Source organism: Mus caroli, chromosome 6 (assembly GCF_900094665.2).
Source record: "Mus caroli chromosome 6, CAROLI_EIJ_v1.1, whole genome shotgun sequence".
Classification (NCBI taxonomy): Eukaryota; Metazoa; Chordata; class Mammalia; order Rodentia; family Muridae; genus Mus; species Mus caroli.
In genome coordinates, this window is record NC_034575.1 from 126,426,282 (window position 1) to 126,441,660 (window position 15,379).

General features: G+C 44.2%; 1 protein-coding gene across 1 annotated transcript; it reads left to right on the forward strand.

Moving 5' to 3' along the window:
• The first annotated feature begins 1,874 nt into the window (after window positions 1-1,874).
• On the forward strand, window positions 1,875-11,133 carry Gabarapl1 (GABA type A receptor associated protein like 1). Its single transcript, XM_021164807.1, has 4 exons — window positions 1,875-2,248; window positions 6,191-6,269; window positions 7,271-7,389; window positions 9,899-11,133. Exons 1-4 carry the CDS (start codon window positions 2,159-2,161, stop codon window positions 9,962-9,964), a joined length of 354 nt encoding a protein of 117 aa, XP_021020466.1. The 5' UTR covers window positions 1,875-2,158; the 3' UTR covers window positions 9,965-11,133.
• The last annotated feature ends 4,246 nt before the right edge of the window (window positions 11,134-15,379 follow it).

Here is a 15,379-nt window from a genome sequence, read left to right on the forward strand (position 1 = left end):
TTAAAACTGCCTTTTGTATGGTTGAAGAAAGCAACTTAAAAATTTTTTTTAACCTGATTGTTAGTTTATAAATGTACCTGTGTACAACATTTTAAAGAGCCTGCTGAGAATCAATAGTAAAATTGTGAAAATAGATACATTTTGTATTTTAATATGATTTAATTTTATTTTATTTGTGTGGGGGTTCTGCCTATATGTATGTATGTGCACCACGAACACGCAGTAATGTAGTAGAGGTCAGAGAGGGTATTAGGTCCCCTTGAACTGGAGTTACAGATACTCCTGAGCTGTCATGTGGGTGTTGGAAATCAAACCGTGGTCCTCTGGTAGAGCAGTCAGTGTTCTTAACCCCTGAACCATTCTCCAGCTCCCAACACACTTTGCATTCTAATGTAAATGACTAGCATTTTAAAAATCCTAAGAGCTGATTAACCAACATTTCATCTTTTAATTTTCATGTACTGCATCCATTTTCAGTGGACTGAAGAACTGCCCTTCAACTAGCTGAGACTGTACATCTATAAAAAAAATAAAATAAAATAAACTGAAGGTTACTCAGAAAACAACATTATTACCATTTTCATCCCAGATCTGTCTCAACTGGTTGTAAAATTTCTTCTGAAAGACTTAATTGTATTTGGGTCAAAGGTAAAAATGAGTAGCTGGGTATTAAACTATTTTTAATTTGAAAATAAAAACTGAAAATAATTAAAATAAACACAACGATATTATATATCACTTCATTTGTCTTCATATGTAGGAAAGATTACCAGGAGAAAACCAAGAAGTGGACTATGTATTTCATGTCCAGTTAAATTCAGTTCACTTTATTTTGCCCATACTTTATAGCCAAGTCACTAAGAGTCATGTACATAAAATCAGGCAACAGGGCTGCTTGCCCGGTACCATTTAGTAGTCATTTTATTTTCACAGCACAAAGCATCCTTGAACTTTATCTCCGATGTTCCCAAGATATAAGTCTGGAATTACTGCCAGTAGAATCAGAAAGCTGACCCTGCATCCAACGAGTCTTAAGATGGAAACCCAGTATGCCAGAGGGGCCTGGGCTGACTCTCTCTATACTACTGAGGGTCTTCCACCAGCATGCCAGTCAGAGCTTTTGGTGCCCAATAAGGCCTTTTCATCAGGACAACTACCCTACAGGTGATACCCACCCCAGAGCAAAGTATTGTTGGGGAAACATAGACACCTAAACGATTTGACCTCTGTATGTTCAAGAACTCAACAACCACGCCTCTGGGCGAACCTTATAAAATGAATGGAATCATCTCTCCTTGAACGTGCGTGAAGCTTGGTGTTCATCGCTGGCATCGCTTCTTCTAACCTTGATGACTTCATGTTCTTCACCCTTACACTTCTTCAAATCCATGAGTCATGCTCTGTTTATGTTGTCTCAGAACCAATTCCAGCACAGATCCAAACATAAGGACACTGGTCAGAAGGAGGAGTTGGGGCAGAGAAGGCAGGCCAGTCGTGGGTGCCAGGCAAAGGTCAAAATGCAAGCACAGGACATTTCAGCCCGGGCTACAAATCTCGTGACGCCTGGAGCTTTTCCAACACCAGACTCCTGATTCCATTGCTCTGGAAACAGCTGGATTTTCTTCCTCTGTGTTTGTTTTGGGCATCAAACAAGAAACTTGAAGGGGAGGGAAGACGACATTTGTTAGAGCATTCTTTGGATTAACAAATTACCTTTAATATCAATTCTCAAAAATAAAAACCCGACTACATGCTTTTTGCGTTTCGATGGAGTGGTTTAGGAAAAGCTTAGGTGAAAAGAAGATACACAAATAAACAATGCTTCAGTACACCCGGATCCAGCAGGTCCTTAGCGCCGGGGGCGGAGCGGGGGTGGGGCGTCATGATGTCACAGCACCGCCCTGGTGTTTTTGTGTTTCCAGCTCTTGGGAAAAGCCACCCTATTTCTTTACCTGGTGGTCCTTTACCTTCAGGCCGCGGGATCTCCAGGTCCTTCTCTGGACAGGCCACGTAGTGCGGCGACTGGCGCGTGGGAGCTGACGCGGGTGGAGCGATTGTGATAAGGCTGACATTGACTGGGGGTGGCCAGACGCGAGACGCAGTCATCAGCGCGCGCAGCAGGCCCCGTCCGGGGAGCCCTTACATCCTGAGGTCCATCATGAAGTTCCAGTATAAGGAGGACCACCCCTTCGAGTATCGGAAAAAGGAAGGTGAAAAGATTAGGAAGAAATACCCGGACCGGGTGCCGGTGAGTGGGGGCGGGGAGGGAGAAGGCAAGCTTGAGGAGTTTGGGAGCTGGTTGCCCAGGAGCTGCTGAGGTAGCCTGGCGATGGCGGGTGGCCCTGGCACAGGGGGGTCATCGAAATCACGTATTTTTGACTGGCTTTGACAAGCTTGTATCCCCAGGGCCTGTAACCACTTTTGGCATCTGGAAAGCGCAGCGTGCGCGTGGTGGGTGAGTCAGCAGGATTCAGCACCCATGGAGGTTGGGATGTGCGCGTAGCGCGGCCTGTGTGTGCGGGGGCGACTGGTTGGGGGCCGCAGATAGGATAAGCTATAGAAAAACGCGTCCCAACCCTGGAGCAGCAGGTGAGATGAGCCTTGTGCTCATCCATGTCTACTCAATTGGTTCTCCATGAAAACGAGTCTCATTCCCATTTCCTTGAGCGTAGGAGGAAAAACTCGAGAAGCCCCTAGATTCTGTCCTGCGTTTTCTTAGAATTGGGGTGGGGTGGGGTGAGGGGCTTTACCAGGAGGGCCCGCAAACAAGGTCATGCTCTGCGTCACAGTCAGCCTGCCTCCTCATCATTATTGTCTCCTGGGCCATGTGTGGAAAAAGAAGGTCCTTGCTCTGCACTGTGATGGGTGGGTGGGCTCTTGGATCTCAAGAGCCAGTACTGAGAACCGTTTCCTCCATTAATTATACCCCTATTTAAGCAGCTAATACCTAGTTCATGCAGTGGTGAGAAAAAATACTAAGGGAGTCTTCAGCATCCGGGTGTTTTCCACTTTACCCCCTCCCCCGCCCACTTGCCTTTTTTTTTTTTTTTTTTTTCCTTCTCTTTTGAAGGCTGCGCAGCAGAATTGGAAGCAAAGGATGACATCGCTTTTAAATATGGTGGATAGAGGACCAGGGACTTTTAAAAATCGTTCTCTTTATTTGTACAGGCAATGGTGTTATATTAGGTTAGCGTTCCTCTAACTTTGAAGGGTAAAAGAGCGGTGCTAACCTGATTTTTTTTTTTTTTTGATGCATAAGTAATAGGGGGGAGGGACTTTTTCCTTGTTCTTTATCTCAGCCAGGGCTACCAGAAGAAACGGAGGTCCAGCAAGAGAAAGCCCTCAGCCCCATTTTCTACCCTCAGCCCCATTTTCTCTGAGGAAGAAGAGAGCTAACTATTCCACCATTCTCCAGAAATTACATATACATGGCTCTTCCAGAACGGCTGGGTACACTCCAGTCATGCCTTCCTACTACCCAGTCCTTCACATGTTATTTCCTTGAGCTCAGGACTGTGGAGGATTGCTTTCAAAATTTCTCTCAGTTTGTCAGCCGCACTTAATATTTTAAAATTACACATGGACCACACAGCTGGCAGCACTCTGAATGCCTTGTCTGCGTACTCACCGACTCTTGTCACAGCATTAAAATCCCTGTGCTAGAGACATGCTCTGAAGCACAGGGCAGTGAAGTCACCACCCATAGGTTTGACATTGCTGGCTGATGGAGGAGAATTCCAGCCCTGGCTGTCATGCTTCAGGGCTTCCAGAGCCCTTGGCCTTCTGGGGTTTTGTTTTTGTTTTTGTTTTCCGGTTTGTAGTACAGTTAGATGAACGCCTTGTAAGGTTGAGCCCTAGAAGTAGGTTAACACCTGCTGCCATCTGGAGTTCAGGTGGTAGTTGGTGCCAGCCAGGAAACTTAAGTGAACACCTACCCCCATTATTCAGAACATTAACAGAAATACGAGCTGTGACCTGCAACTGTTTTCAAATTCAGCTAAAACCTCCGTCCTTCCTCAAGACAGCCCCCTCTAATTCAGTTGTGTACAGCACTCACCCAGAATATTGCAGTTTCTCTGTATTCTCCTGTTTGTGACTTGATGCTGAATGTTTTACTTCAGTGATGATTTGTAAGCCACGAAACCTTGCTTAGATCTCATGGATGCCCTGGATTTCACACCCAGATGGTACCTCCCAATCTGAGAGGTTCTCAACCTCTCATCTGGTTGTGACATAGAGCCCTGCTGAGATTTGGGTGGGGGTGGGAGTGGGGGCAACACTAAAGTTGGAACCCTTTGCCTGGTGTCTTCTCCATCCCTGGATTATAACAGGAGTTCTCCTGCCTTGGTCACAGGGCCGAATCTTCCTATGTTCAGGTATTTACAGGAAAGCCACTACGTTTCCAAGGCAGTCTGACTCACAACTTAAGCGTGGCCTCTGAAGAGGTGTGCGTGGGCCTTGGGAGAAGGGATCATGGGATCTTGAAATAACCGTGTGTTGGAGACCTGTAACAGCAGGAACTGCTGGACATACTATTTTTAAACATTTGTAAACATCCCTATGGTGTATGAGCCACTGCAACAGATGCAGAAAATAAGTCCCCTCTCCTTTTGGTCGGAGTTCCAGGACTCAAGAGTTCCTGTGGTGAATACCAGGGCTCCCTGTTTCCTGTGCTCTGTTTGTAACCTGCCTCTTTTCTTCCTCTTTTTTGGTCTATTTCTTTTTCAAGTTCTTTTCTATTTCCTTTGAAGCTTTGGATTCATGTCTGTTTACCCAAGCATTTTCTTGTACTTGTTTGTATGGTATCTGGGGGTGGACAGGTATGTGGCTTGATGAAGAAGCTTGAAAAGGTGGGAAACACACTGACAGACACACAGCTTCTAGGGATACTTGTCCAGTGTTGTTTCTGCTTCTTTGCTTTTGTGTATTTCCCATTTCTTATATCTAAGATGAGATTTTCAAAACAAAGAATCTAATGTTGATATTCTTGTCAGATATTCTCTGTTCTCTGAGCAAATATGTAAACATCATCTAAGATTTTATGTGTCTTTTTCTTTGTTACAAAATGCAGAATCTTTAAAAATGTTATGAAAAAACTTAATGTCGACATTGAAAGTCCCTTAAAATTCTAACAGTTAATAATGCTGAATAACTTAGTGTGTTACTCTTAGAAAGTGTCACTCATTATAAAAATTCATAATAGCTTTCACTCAGCAATGAACACTTTTCTGCAAAGATTGAAATCTGAACCACATTACGTGTGTGTGTGTGTGTGTATGTGTGTGTGTGTTAGTCATCACTGTAGCAGTGTCTGAGAAGGTCAAATTCTATAGGACAAGAAGGCTACTGACTTCAGAAGTCTTTGTCCATACTCTTAGATGGCCCCAGTCTTTGGACTGGTGGTGAGTCAAACTATTGTGTTACAAGTGTAGAGGCACAGAAGAGGGAGATTAGTCTTTGGTATAGCTCAAAGACCTAAAACCTCCATGATGCCCCACCCCTTAAAGTTTCCACCACTTGCTCATAGCACCAAGGCAGGAACACTTTTTTTTTTAACACAGCAGCCTTTGAAAGGCAGTGAAGTTCTAAATTATAATGTGGTGTCTGTAACAAATGTCATTTCCCCCTTTGTGTAAGTGTGTACACATGCAAGGAAGAAGGTGTGTGATTGAGTGTATGTATGTGGAGGCCAGATGTTGATATCTCATACAATTCTTGCTTACTCTTCACATTACTCAGTGTGAACCCAGAGCTTGCCACTTTAGTTACTCCAGCCAGCCAGCTTGACCCAGGGATCTCCAGTTTCTGCCTTCCCAGCATGGGGACTGCACATCCACTGGGCACTCACATGGATTTTGGGGATCAGAACTCAATCTTCACACTTTGACAGGGAGTGCTTTTGTGACTGCTTCTTCTCCTGGGTCCATAAATGGTTTTTTAGAGGAAAAATAAATAGGTCATCAGACACATCTTAGAAACACAGACCATCTCTTTGATTCTCTAATAAAATATTGTAGGGTGAATGACTTTTATAGCCCTTTATAGGTAATTTGTAGTTGTTTACGCTCAAGGAGTATTGGAAATGGGGACTAAAAAATGAGACTGGACAGTGTGGGCAAATTTCAGGTATGTAAGGAAAAAGACAATGCTAGGCTGTCTGGTTTTCATCCCCAGTCTCCTGTTCTTCTAGGTCATCGTGGAGAAGGCTCCTAAAGCCAGGGTCCCTGATCTGGATAAGAGGAAGTACCTTGTGCCCTCCGACCTCACTGGTAACCGTTTTTCTCTCTTCTGACCTTTCATTCCAGGCAAAGCATTCTTGATCTTTAAGTCTAAGTTGGTGACTATATGGGTTGTCACCGCATGTAGGTGGTGAACTTGCATGGTTTCCTTCAGTGAGCTGGCCAGTGCAGATAGGCACACTCTGCCCTCCTATTTCTAGTTCTGTTTGATATTTCCCAATGCCATACTCATGTGCCCTAGTCATGGAGACACAGGAAAGCAGTACTCAGGGAGTAAAGAACAAAAGTTTGTCATTTATAGCACTTTAAAAATCAGCCATGGTATCCTGAGGTGGATCGATTTATATCAGCTCCAGCCGTGTCTTGGGTATTGTCACCAAGGAGGATCACATTTCAGAGATTTATATCCAAATACTTTATTTTTAAACGTGCTTCTGTCTGGGAGATGAAAACTGCAAAACCTAGCCTACTTTCTGTTTTGAATTATATGCATTTAGACTTTACCTTGTTCTTAAAGAAGTACCAGGTGCCTCCAGGATGCCCTGGAAAGATCCTTTTAGATGCAGTGTTCACGCATTTGTCTGTCAGCCTCCCAGAGCTTCATTGTTTGCAGGAAGAAGTTGTGTGGGCTCGTTGCCCCAACACTTGCCCCCATGGTACTGGGAGGACCAGAGTGCAGTGGATCTCTTCCTATTGTTAGCTCTCAGAGTGCAAATGGGACCCCCAAAGGAATCAGGAGTCCATTTAGATGGGAATGCTTGAATCTACATTGTACTTCCCCACAATAGTCGTGCTGGATAGATTTGCTAATGTTGAGTCTGAAGATGGATGAGGAAGAAGGGAGGGGGCAGTCCCAGTGTGGTGGGTCAGGCACTGTACAAGCCTCCGTTTCTATTTTCCCACTAAGGTTCTCGGACAGCTTTTGGGTCTGAAAAGCTTCTACTTACACAATAGATTTTATTTTGTTTTCTGAGGTTTCTCCTACTAATCCTTTTTCATTTCTCACCCTGCTCTCTGTTTCCTTCCTGTAGTTGGCCAGTTCTACTTCTTAATCCGGAAGAGGATCCACCTGAGACCTGAGGACGCCTTATTCTTCTTTGTCAACAACACCATCCCTCCCACCAGTGCTACCATGGGCCAGCTGTATGAGGTAATGGTCTTGATCACAATACCCAGCAGCCTGGTGTCCCTTCCCTCTGGTTCCAGGGTTTGTTAAACACCTGGGAAGTAGGGCAGGAGGTGTTATTTATGGGGATCCTCTTACACACAGCACTGTGAAGCTGGGAGATTAGATAGCCTTTGTCCTTTATGGACTGAGCACCTACTCGATTTAATCTTTTGAAATCTCTCTCTAGTCTTGCCTGACTGTAGTACTTTATTGCCGGCTCCAGTGGTTCTTGGTAGCAAAGCATCACCATGCTCATCCTTCTGTTACTGTCTCTGGAAGCACAGTTTGTTAGTGAACTGTGCACTCCATTTCCTGCCTGTCAGCCACCCACATCTGGCAATAGATGGAGAAAAGAGACACCAGCAACCCTTGGCTTCTTTTCCGTCTGAACCTGGAGCCGTCTTCACAGTTAGCTCTCACATAAAGGGTCAAGATTCGGCTTAGGACAGCCACATCTGGAAGCTCTCTTTCTAGAGCAAACCGGAGTCCACGTAAGAGTTTCCATTATCTGAGTACAGGGAATGAGTTAAAGTGTCAAGTTAAGGTAGAATCTGATTTGAGAAAAACTGTAGTGAGGACTTCATATACAAATAATGTGATCTAAGATTGTGACTGAACTACTCCTTGTACGATGTCACACACGATACTGCCTTCCCATTGTGCCCCAATAGTCAGATGCACATCTAGTAACCCCTGCTCTAGCCCTTATTATTCCACAGCATATTTTCCCGGTGAGTATGTATGTCAGTAGGTGTTTTGTGGTATCTGTGCTCTCCTTGATAGAGTGAGGAGTTCTTTCTTTTTTCTTTTTTTCTTTTTTAAATGTGTGTGTGTGCTTACAAGTGTATATGGATGTGCGCACACAGGTGGACATTGAAGGACAGTTTCAGGGTGTTTCCTCAAGAACACTGTGTGCCTCTCGTGAAACAAGGTTTCATTATTGGCTTAGAACACACCGATAGGCTGGCCAGACAGGCCAGTGAGCCCCAGGGATCCTCCTGACCTCACCAGAGCTGGAGTTACAAGCACACATCATCACACATGCCATTTTTATCTGGGTTCTGGGAATTGAACTCTGGTCCTCTGGACGGCAAGGCAAGCCTTTACTCACTGACCCATCTCTCCCAGCCCCGGGCCTAAGAGTAATATATATTTTTTTCAAGGTAAGAATTATTTTCGCAATGTTTTGTTTGTGAAAGCTCTGAAATCATGCCAAAAACTTGCAAGAATTTTACTGATGGGACTGGGTGGCTTACCAGGCAGGGCTCCACAGCTCTCATGGTGTGCTGTATTATGTTTTGACATTTAATTCATTTAGCTATTCCTGTTCATCTTTGGAGATCTTTTTGTTTGTTTGTTTTGTTTTCCTTTGGGTCTCTGAGATAGAGTCTTGACAAGAAGCTCAGGCTGGCTTGGGATTTGCCAGGTAGCCCAGGCTAACCTCAAAACTTTCATGTTCCTACCTCAGCCTCTCACATGCTAAGATTACAGGTGTACATCCTTGCACTCAGCCTTTTTTTTTCAGTGTCTTTTATTAGCATATATTCATTATATAAATTGGTCTGATTTTTTTTTGTTCTCATACTTGTCCATAACATATTTCAGTCAGATTTACCCCCACGCCTTACCCTGGCTCTTTCCCCTCTCAGTCTTGCTTTGTTAACCCAGTTATTTAAAGGAGAGCACTCAGCTTGTTTACAGAAGCATGGATGGACACCTTTCTAGTGTCTATACTACGATAGAAGATGACTCCTTGTCCCCCTCAACTATCAATAAAGTATAGATTCTCAGAAAGGGGTGAGGCCTCAGAAACCCACTCCCTGTCATGATGGAATGTTGTTGATAGGCCCAATTTTATGGAGGGCCGGTGCGTTACAAATCAACCAAAGCTGCCTGTGAGTTCAGGATTACAACAGCCATCTCATGCCCAGAAGCCAGCATTCCACACCTCTCCTCACCCTTCCTCAGAGTCTGACATTCATTCTTCTTCCCTGAGCGTTGGTGGGGGCAATTTAGATGAATCATGTGTGGCCAGGCACTAAGTAATCCTGTATTTTTTGTAGTTTGACCAATTAGGTTCTGTAGCCACTGCAGACCACTGTGGCTAAAGCTGACTATAGAATGGTTATTTCTAGGAGCAAGGCTTACTCTGGTTATTTTTCTGCTGTTGGTGAGATACGTTCTTTATGAAAACTTGTGTTTGTGAAGTCAGAGATCAATGTGTAGTTGATAACCTCTTCTTATTCTTCGTTCCTTTTGTTGTTCTTTGTTTTCCTTTTTCCTAATGCTAAAAATGTAAACCCAGGGCCTCACACATTTGAGGCAAGGTTCTACCACTGGGCTGCACCCCAAGTCCTGTTCCATGTTTTAAATGAGAATAATGCTGACTTGCACGCCTCCTTTATAAGATTGTTCGAGGCTCAGAATCATAGAGATTATAAACATGAATGTTTAGTATTTTCTGAATTGTCTTCTTGCCTCCTCTTTTTAGGACAACCACGAGGAAGACTATTTTCTGTATGTGGCCTACAGTGATGAAAGTGTCTATGGAAAATGAGGCAGAAGCCCAGCCGATGGGAGCACCTGGACTTGGGGGTAGGGGAGGGGTGCGCGTGGGACTTGGGGAACCAGAGGGAGGGCTCCCAACCATGGAGGAGACGCAAGGTGAAGACATCGGGAAACATCACACCGCACACGCTGTCGTCTTTTTTTCACAAGCTCAATTGTTACTTTTCTCTGCTTCCTCAGCCCAGGAAGAACTTGTGTTGCATTGGCTGTGAGAGCGGGATGGGGACGACATGATTCACAGCCTTGCTGTGAGCTTCCTCTCGTGCAGTTTCATCAGAGGTTTGGGGGGAGGGCAGGTGGCCGCTAGAGAAGAATACAGTGCAGCAGCAACTCCCGGCTCTTTGGGCAGAGGTTTGATTTTTGGCATTTGTACAAGCCGCATGGGCAAAGGGGGAAAAGAATGCCGTAGGGGACCACACCTAAGGGACCAAAAGATACCCACTGTCACTGAAGCATTGGACCCCTAACCTCTGTTTCCAGTTCCTCCCTCTCCTAGTCCTTTTCTTCCACCCAGGCTTCATAGCACCGCCCCAGTTGTGGCAGGAGACATTCGCACAGACGTTTAGACGGAGTCCTCTTGGAAAATAGGGCCGTGCGGGAACATGGTTATGATTGCCAGTGGTTTGGATGGCATTAAACTGGAGTTCAGGGTTGAACATGTCCTGCTCCTCATCCCATAAGTACCTTGGACTTTTCAGGAGCCTCAGGATCAGTCCTCTAGCATTTCCTTCACCTTTCTCATGTACAGGGGCAGCGTGTCTGTGTGTGGAGGGTCCGGGTTACAAGGTAAGCTAGGTTGTTGCCCACTTGCCCACTCGTCCTCCCCCTGCTGCAGTCTCTTGGGTCTCACACGCACTGCAATGCACAGCGATGGCCAGCTGTCTCCCTCCGTGGCATCTGCTATTCAAAGAAGATGGAGTGAGAGGGGGCGCCAGAGTTTCATGGGGGCTTTACTCATTCGTTTCATTTAGGGACTCTGTGGGGGGAGGGGCAGGCATTGCATTCTCACATGACATTTCAATTCATCTCTACCAATGAAGAGCGTCCTCCCTGTTGGGAGCAATCTGTACGTCTGCTTTGTCAGCTTCAGGTTCTGGTACTTTGAAGTCAATGCTGTCAGGCCAGGGAAATAAAATAATTGCTTACCTTAAAAGTCTACCTGGATTCAGAATTGTGGCCTCTTTCTTTTTCTTTTTTTTCTTTTTGGTTTGGTTTTCATTTAAGAGAAGATTATGTGGACACCTGCATTTTTAAGAAACTTGAAGTGGGTATGGAATTGGCAGTTTGTGCTTACATGGGTCAGATGTATACATGCTCATTTCCCTGTTGCCCGTGGGTGGATGCTCCAGTGTATTGTTCCTGGTATGTTTCAGTGTGCACAGTTTTCTACCTGGTTTGTAAGTGCCAGTGACTGCTTCATTTGTTTCTCAAAGCTAAAGTCCACCTGCCACTTGTGCTAATTAGGAATGAAAATGTCTAGGTCTGGTCCCAGATTTGACTGGCAGCCATGTAGGCAGTTCACCATGAGCAGGTGCCTCAGAAGATCCTGCTGAGCCTTCAAGTCTGCTGTTGAGGGCTTTGCTGATGAGCCCTAAACATAACTTATTCTCTCTATTAATGCTTCATGAGATGTTAACATCTTCCAAAGCAGGAGATGGTACATGTCTTCTAGCTGGGTATGGGTCTTTGATTGAGTCGGGGAAGCTTGTGTGGCTAAGCTGGGGAGTTGGAAATTAGAGAAAACAAACAGCCAGGACATGAGTGAACCCTCAGTCCCATTTCTAACCCTCTGTTCTCTTGGCAACTCCACACCTAGGTGGTGGCTTCCTCTTTATTCTTAAGGAATATGATTGAGTCACTAGAAAGGAATTAGGAAGTCATAGATCTATGCCAGGATTCTACCAACAGTCAAACTGCCCACTGAAGTGATGGAGAAAATTCAGTGAGGATTGAGAAGAAAGGGGAAGACAGCCTGAAAATAGCCCTGAAAACAACAAAAAACTTTTCTTTTTTAAATCATGGAAATGCTTTCAAGAGTTTCCCACTGGTGCAGTGAACACGGATGCCTGTGGTTACCAAAATGGGAGTGTGTTATTACCTGACGGAGCCAAGCGGAGGCTGGTGCTTGGAATGTAGAGATGAAAACTATTGTGAAATTATTACCTAGGAATAAGACTGAATGTTCACAAAGACACACACAGCAGAGCCTGCGTCCTCTGGGCTCATCTGAAACACTGCAGGCCTTTGCCAAGCTGAACCTTTGCATTTAGGGTCTGTCTCCCAGAGGGCCCTGGCTTATTCTAGTTCCACTTTCTGTTGGATATTTCAGAATGAGAAAACAAACAAAAAAACCCAAAAAAACAACTTTTGGATAGGATGTTACTATTTCAGACGAGTACCACTATACAGATGCATAATTTTAACTAGCTATGTTTAGCCACAGTGCCCCTGCTTAGAATTTGGTGCCAGTTCTTGAACACAGTGTCTTAGCACCTCACAGTTGCCTGAGTCTTGGAAAGCGACTTAACACCCTCAGGCCTTTGTGAACTGAGGCTTCCTGTGAACAGAAAGCAGCATGGGAAATGTCCTGGTAACTGGAGCTCTGTGTTCCATGTCACTCTAATTGGCTACCTCCAGATCTGCTCTGTCAGGATGGAGTTTAAAGGATACATCAGACAAATTCATTCTTTCCCTTAGAGGCCATGCCACTTCAGCCTCAGAGACAAGTCTAGTTCTGTATTTGCTGGAAAGGTCTTCAGTATGCAAGGGTAAGTTTGGAGGCTTGCCAAGGGCCATCTTTTCTTATGACTGGTTCTTTCTCTCACTGCTGGCAGGTTCCCCAAAGAATAAAACAGCTGGTCAGTTTCCTTATCCTTAGAGTATAAATCTCCATCATCAGACATACAATGATGGTGCGTCCTGGCTGGGAATTCCCAGTATGGCCCTTAGCCCTGTGTGAGTGGAGGCTAAAAAAAATTTCATTTCTGAATACCATGCTGTAGTTTATTTTTCTTCTAGTGCTAAATTTCTTGCTTACCTCAAAGCATACTGAACTTATTTAAAAGCTATACTATATTGTATATTCAGAGGCTAAGATTACAAGGTATCAAAACACTACCTTAAGTAATGTAAGCAGTGCCTAGCCTAATGAACATGCTGCTTGGCATACTAACAGCAGCCACTAGGTGACTCTCCAGAGTCATGTGCTGTTTCCTGAGCACTGCACTTATCCCTGGGACATAACCTTTTGGGAATATTAGCATTAATATTATAATTCCATATATAATGGCTATGGGATGATTTTAAAGCTGGGTGGCAGAAGAGTGTGGATATACAGACCTAGGGAGACAATATCAAGTCAGCTTTAATGATGGAAACATCCAAGTATTCTGAAAAATAACCAGAATACTTGGTTGATAATTCCTTTGATTTAGTTTTCACTTTGTAATTTCTTTCCTCAATGCTGAGCATCAACTCATGGTCTCACATGTGCCAGGTAAGCATCCTCTCACTGGGCTGTATCCCCAGCCCTTTATGTAAACCATTACTCCATTGTCTCTGTATTTTTTTACTTAGTAGATTTAAACAAGTACCAAGTGCATATTTATTTTTGAGATGTGTGAACCCACTCAATATTTTTTAGGAGCAGGCTGGCAGTGCCTTTCACTGGTGAGCCGTTTCCTCAATGCACCCTGAGTAATTTATTTTCTTCCTAGGTGTACCTATTGCCCACCTGCCCACCGCTTCTTTTCCTATATGTTATTTCAGTGCAAAGTCTACAATCAATTTCAGCCCGTAGCTTGTTCTCTTGGGAACAGCTGGAAAGTGGTTTTTCTCAGCTAGCAGAACAATAGGGCCAACTAGCTAATTAATGAAAGATGATAGAAATACCAGAACCTTTATCCCCAAACCAGTAGACTTTTAATATAAACTTGAATGCCTCATTATGTGATAGGCCCTACTTCTAACACTTCTTACATTGTGGGAACTTTGGTTCTTCGTAAACACACATGACCAGAGTAGTTCCCGTGAGTGAATGAAGTAGCAAGAAGTGGTCACCCTGAGAAGGGACTGTATGATGCATTTTACCATACCCTTGACAGGCATGCAGTTTCACCTGTGACTGGTGACCTATGGCATTGTGCATGTTCAGCATCATGGGCCTTATATACCGCAGTCCAATTTATAATTGCAGCTTATTTAAGGCCCTGTAGGACTGTTCTTTAAAGTTAAATAGCTCCATGGCCTGCGGGATGGCTCAGTGGGTAGAGGCACTTCCTGCCAAGCATGGCCTTCTGAGTTCCATCTCCAGGTCCCACATTGTGGAAGGAGAGAACTGACACCTGTTAAGTTGTTTTCTGATCTCAGGATCACAAATGATCACACACACACACACACACACACACACACACACACACACAGAGAGAGAGAGAGAGAGAGAGAGAGAGAGAGAGAGTTACTTAGCTCCTAAAATTCTCATGAAGAATTGAAACACATTTTTCCTTCTTGGAATACATTAATTGTACCAGATTTCTTTATGACACTTTCCCACTTAAATGCTTATTCTTTGGCCTCATTTCCTACCTCTACTGCTCTTTCTTATCACTGCATCTCCTCCCTTTCCCCTTACATTCTTCTAGCTCCTTCCACTTTCATAGCCTGAATCCTAGCATCCATATTAAACATATTTTTACAAACAGAAACAAAGTTTACCTAAAAAAGATGTCAACAATTTAGCTGTCAGGAATCTTCTCCAAAGCCATTTTTTTTTTAAATAATCACTGCTAATGGAAAATGCAGGATGTGGCAAGATCTGGGTGACTGAGGCAGAGTTTGTTGAAGTGGAAAAACCTGACGTGAAACTCAGCAGTGCACACTCTTTCTTAGACCGCAGTTTACAGCTCATTATCTGCATTGGTAGTAGCAATTTATCAATGAGAAGTCACTTTTCCACAGCAATGTGTGGCTAGCGCTGGGATGCACTAAACTGGTAGCATTTCACCCTCACTAGGACAGAATATATCATTTAGACGTTTTAATAACTTCATAATATTCTGATAATATAAAAATGTTCAGACCAATACACTGTATGCTCATGAACAAATACCATCAATTTCCATCCACCCGTGTTCAGGATGGAACACTGACAGTAATCCACTGCTTTCCTAAGAGGAAAGTGCAGGCCCCAGAACTGCTTGCTTGGCAGTTCTTTCTCTCATTCGCGCTCAGGTTAACTCTGGAAAAGCCAATGACAAATGGCACATGATATGTCTTTTCACCTTGTAAAAATAGCTGTTATTACTTATGTACACATGTGTTGGGGTATCCACGGAGGCCAGCTGATATCAGACCCCTGCATCTGGAGTTGCAGGTGGTTGTGACTTTCCTGTCCTGGATGCTGAGA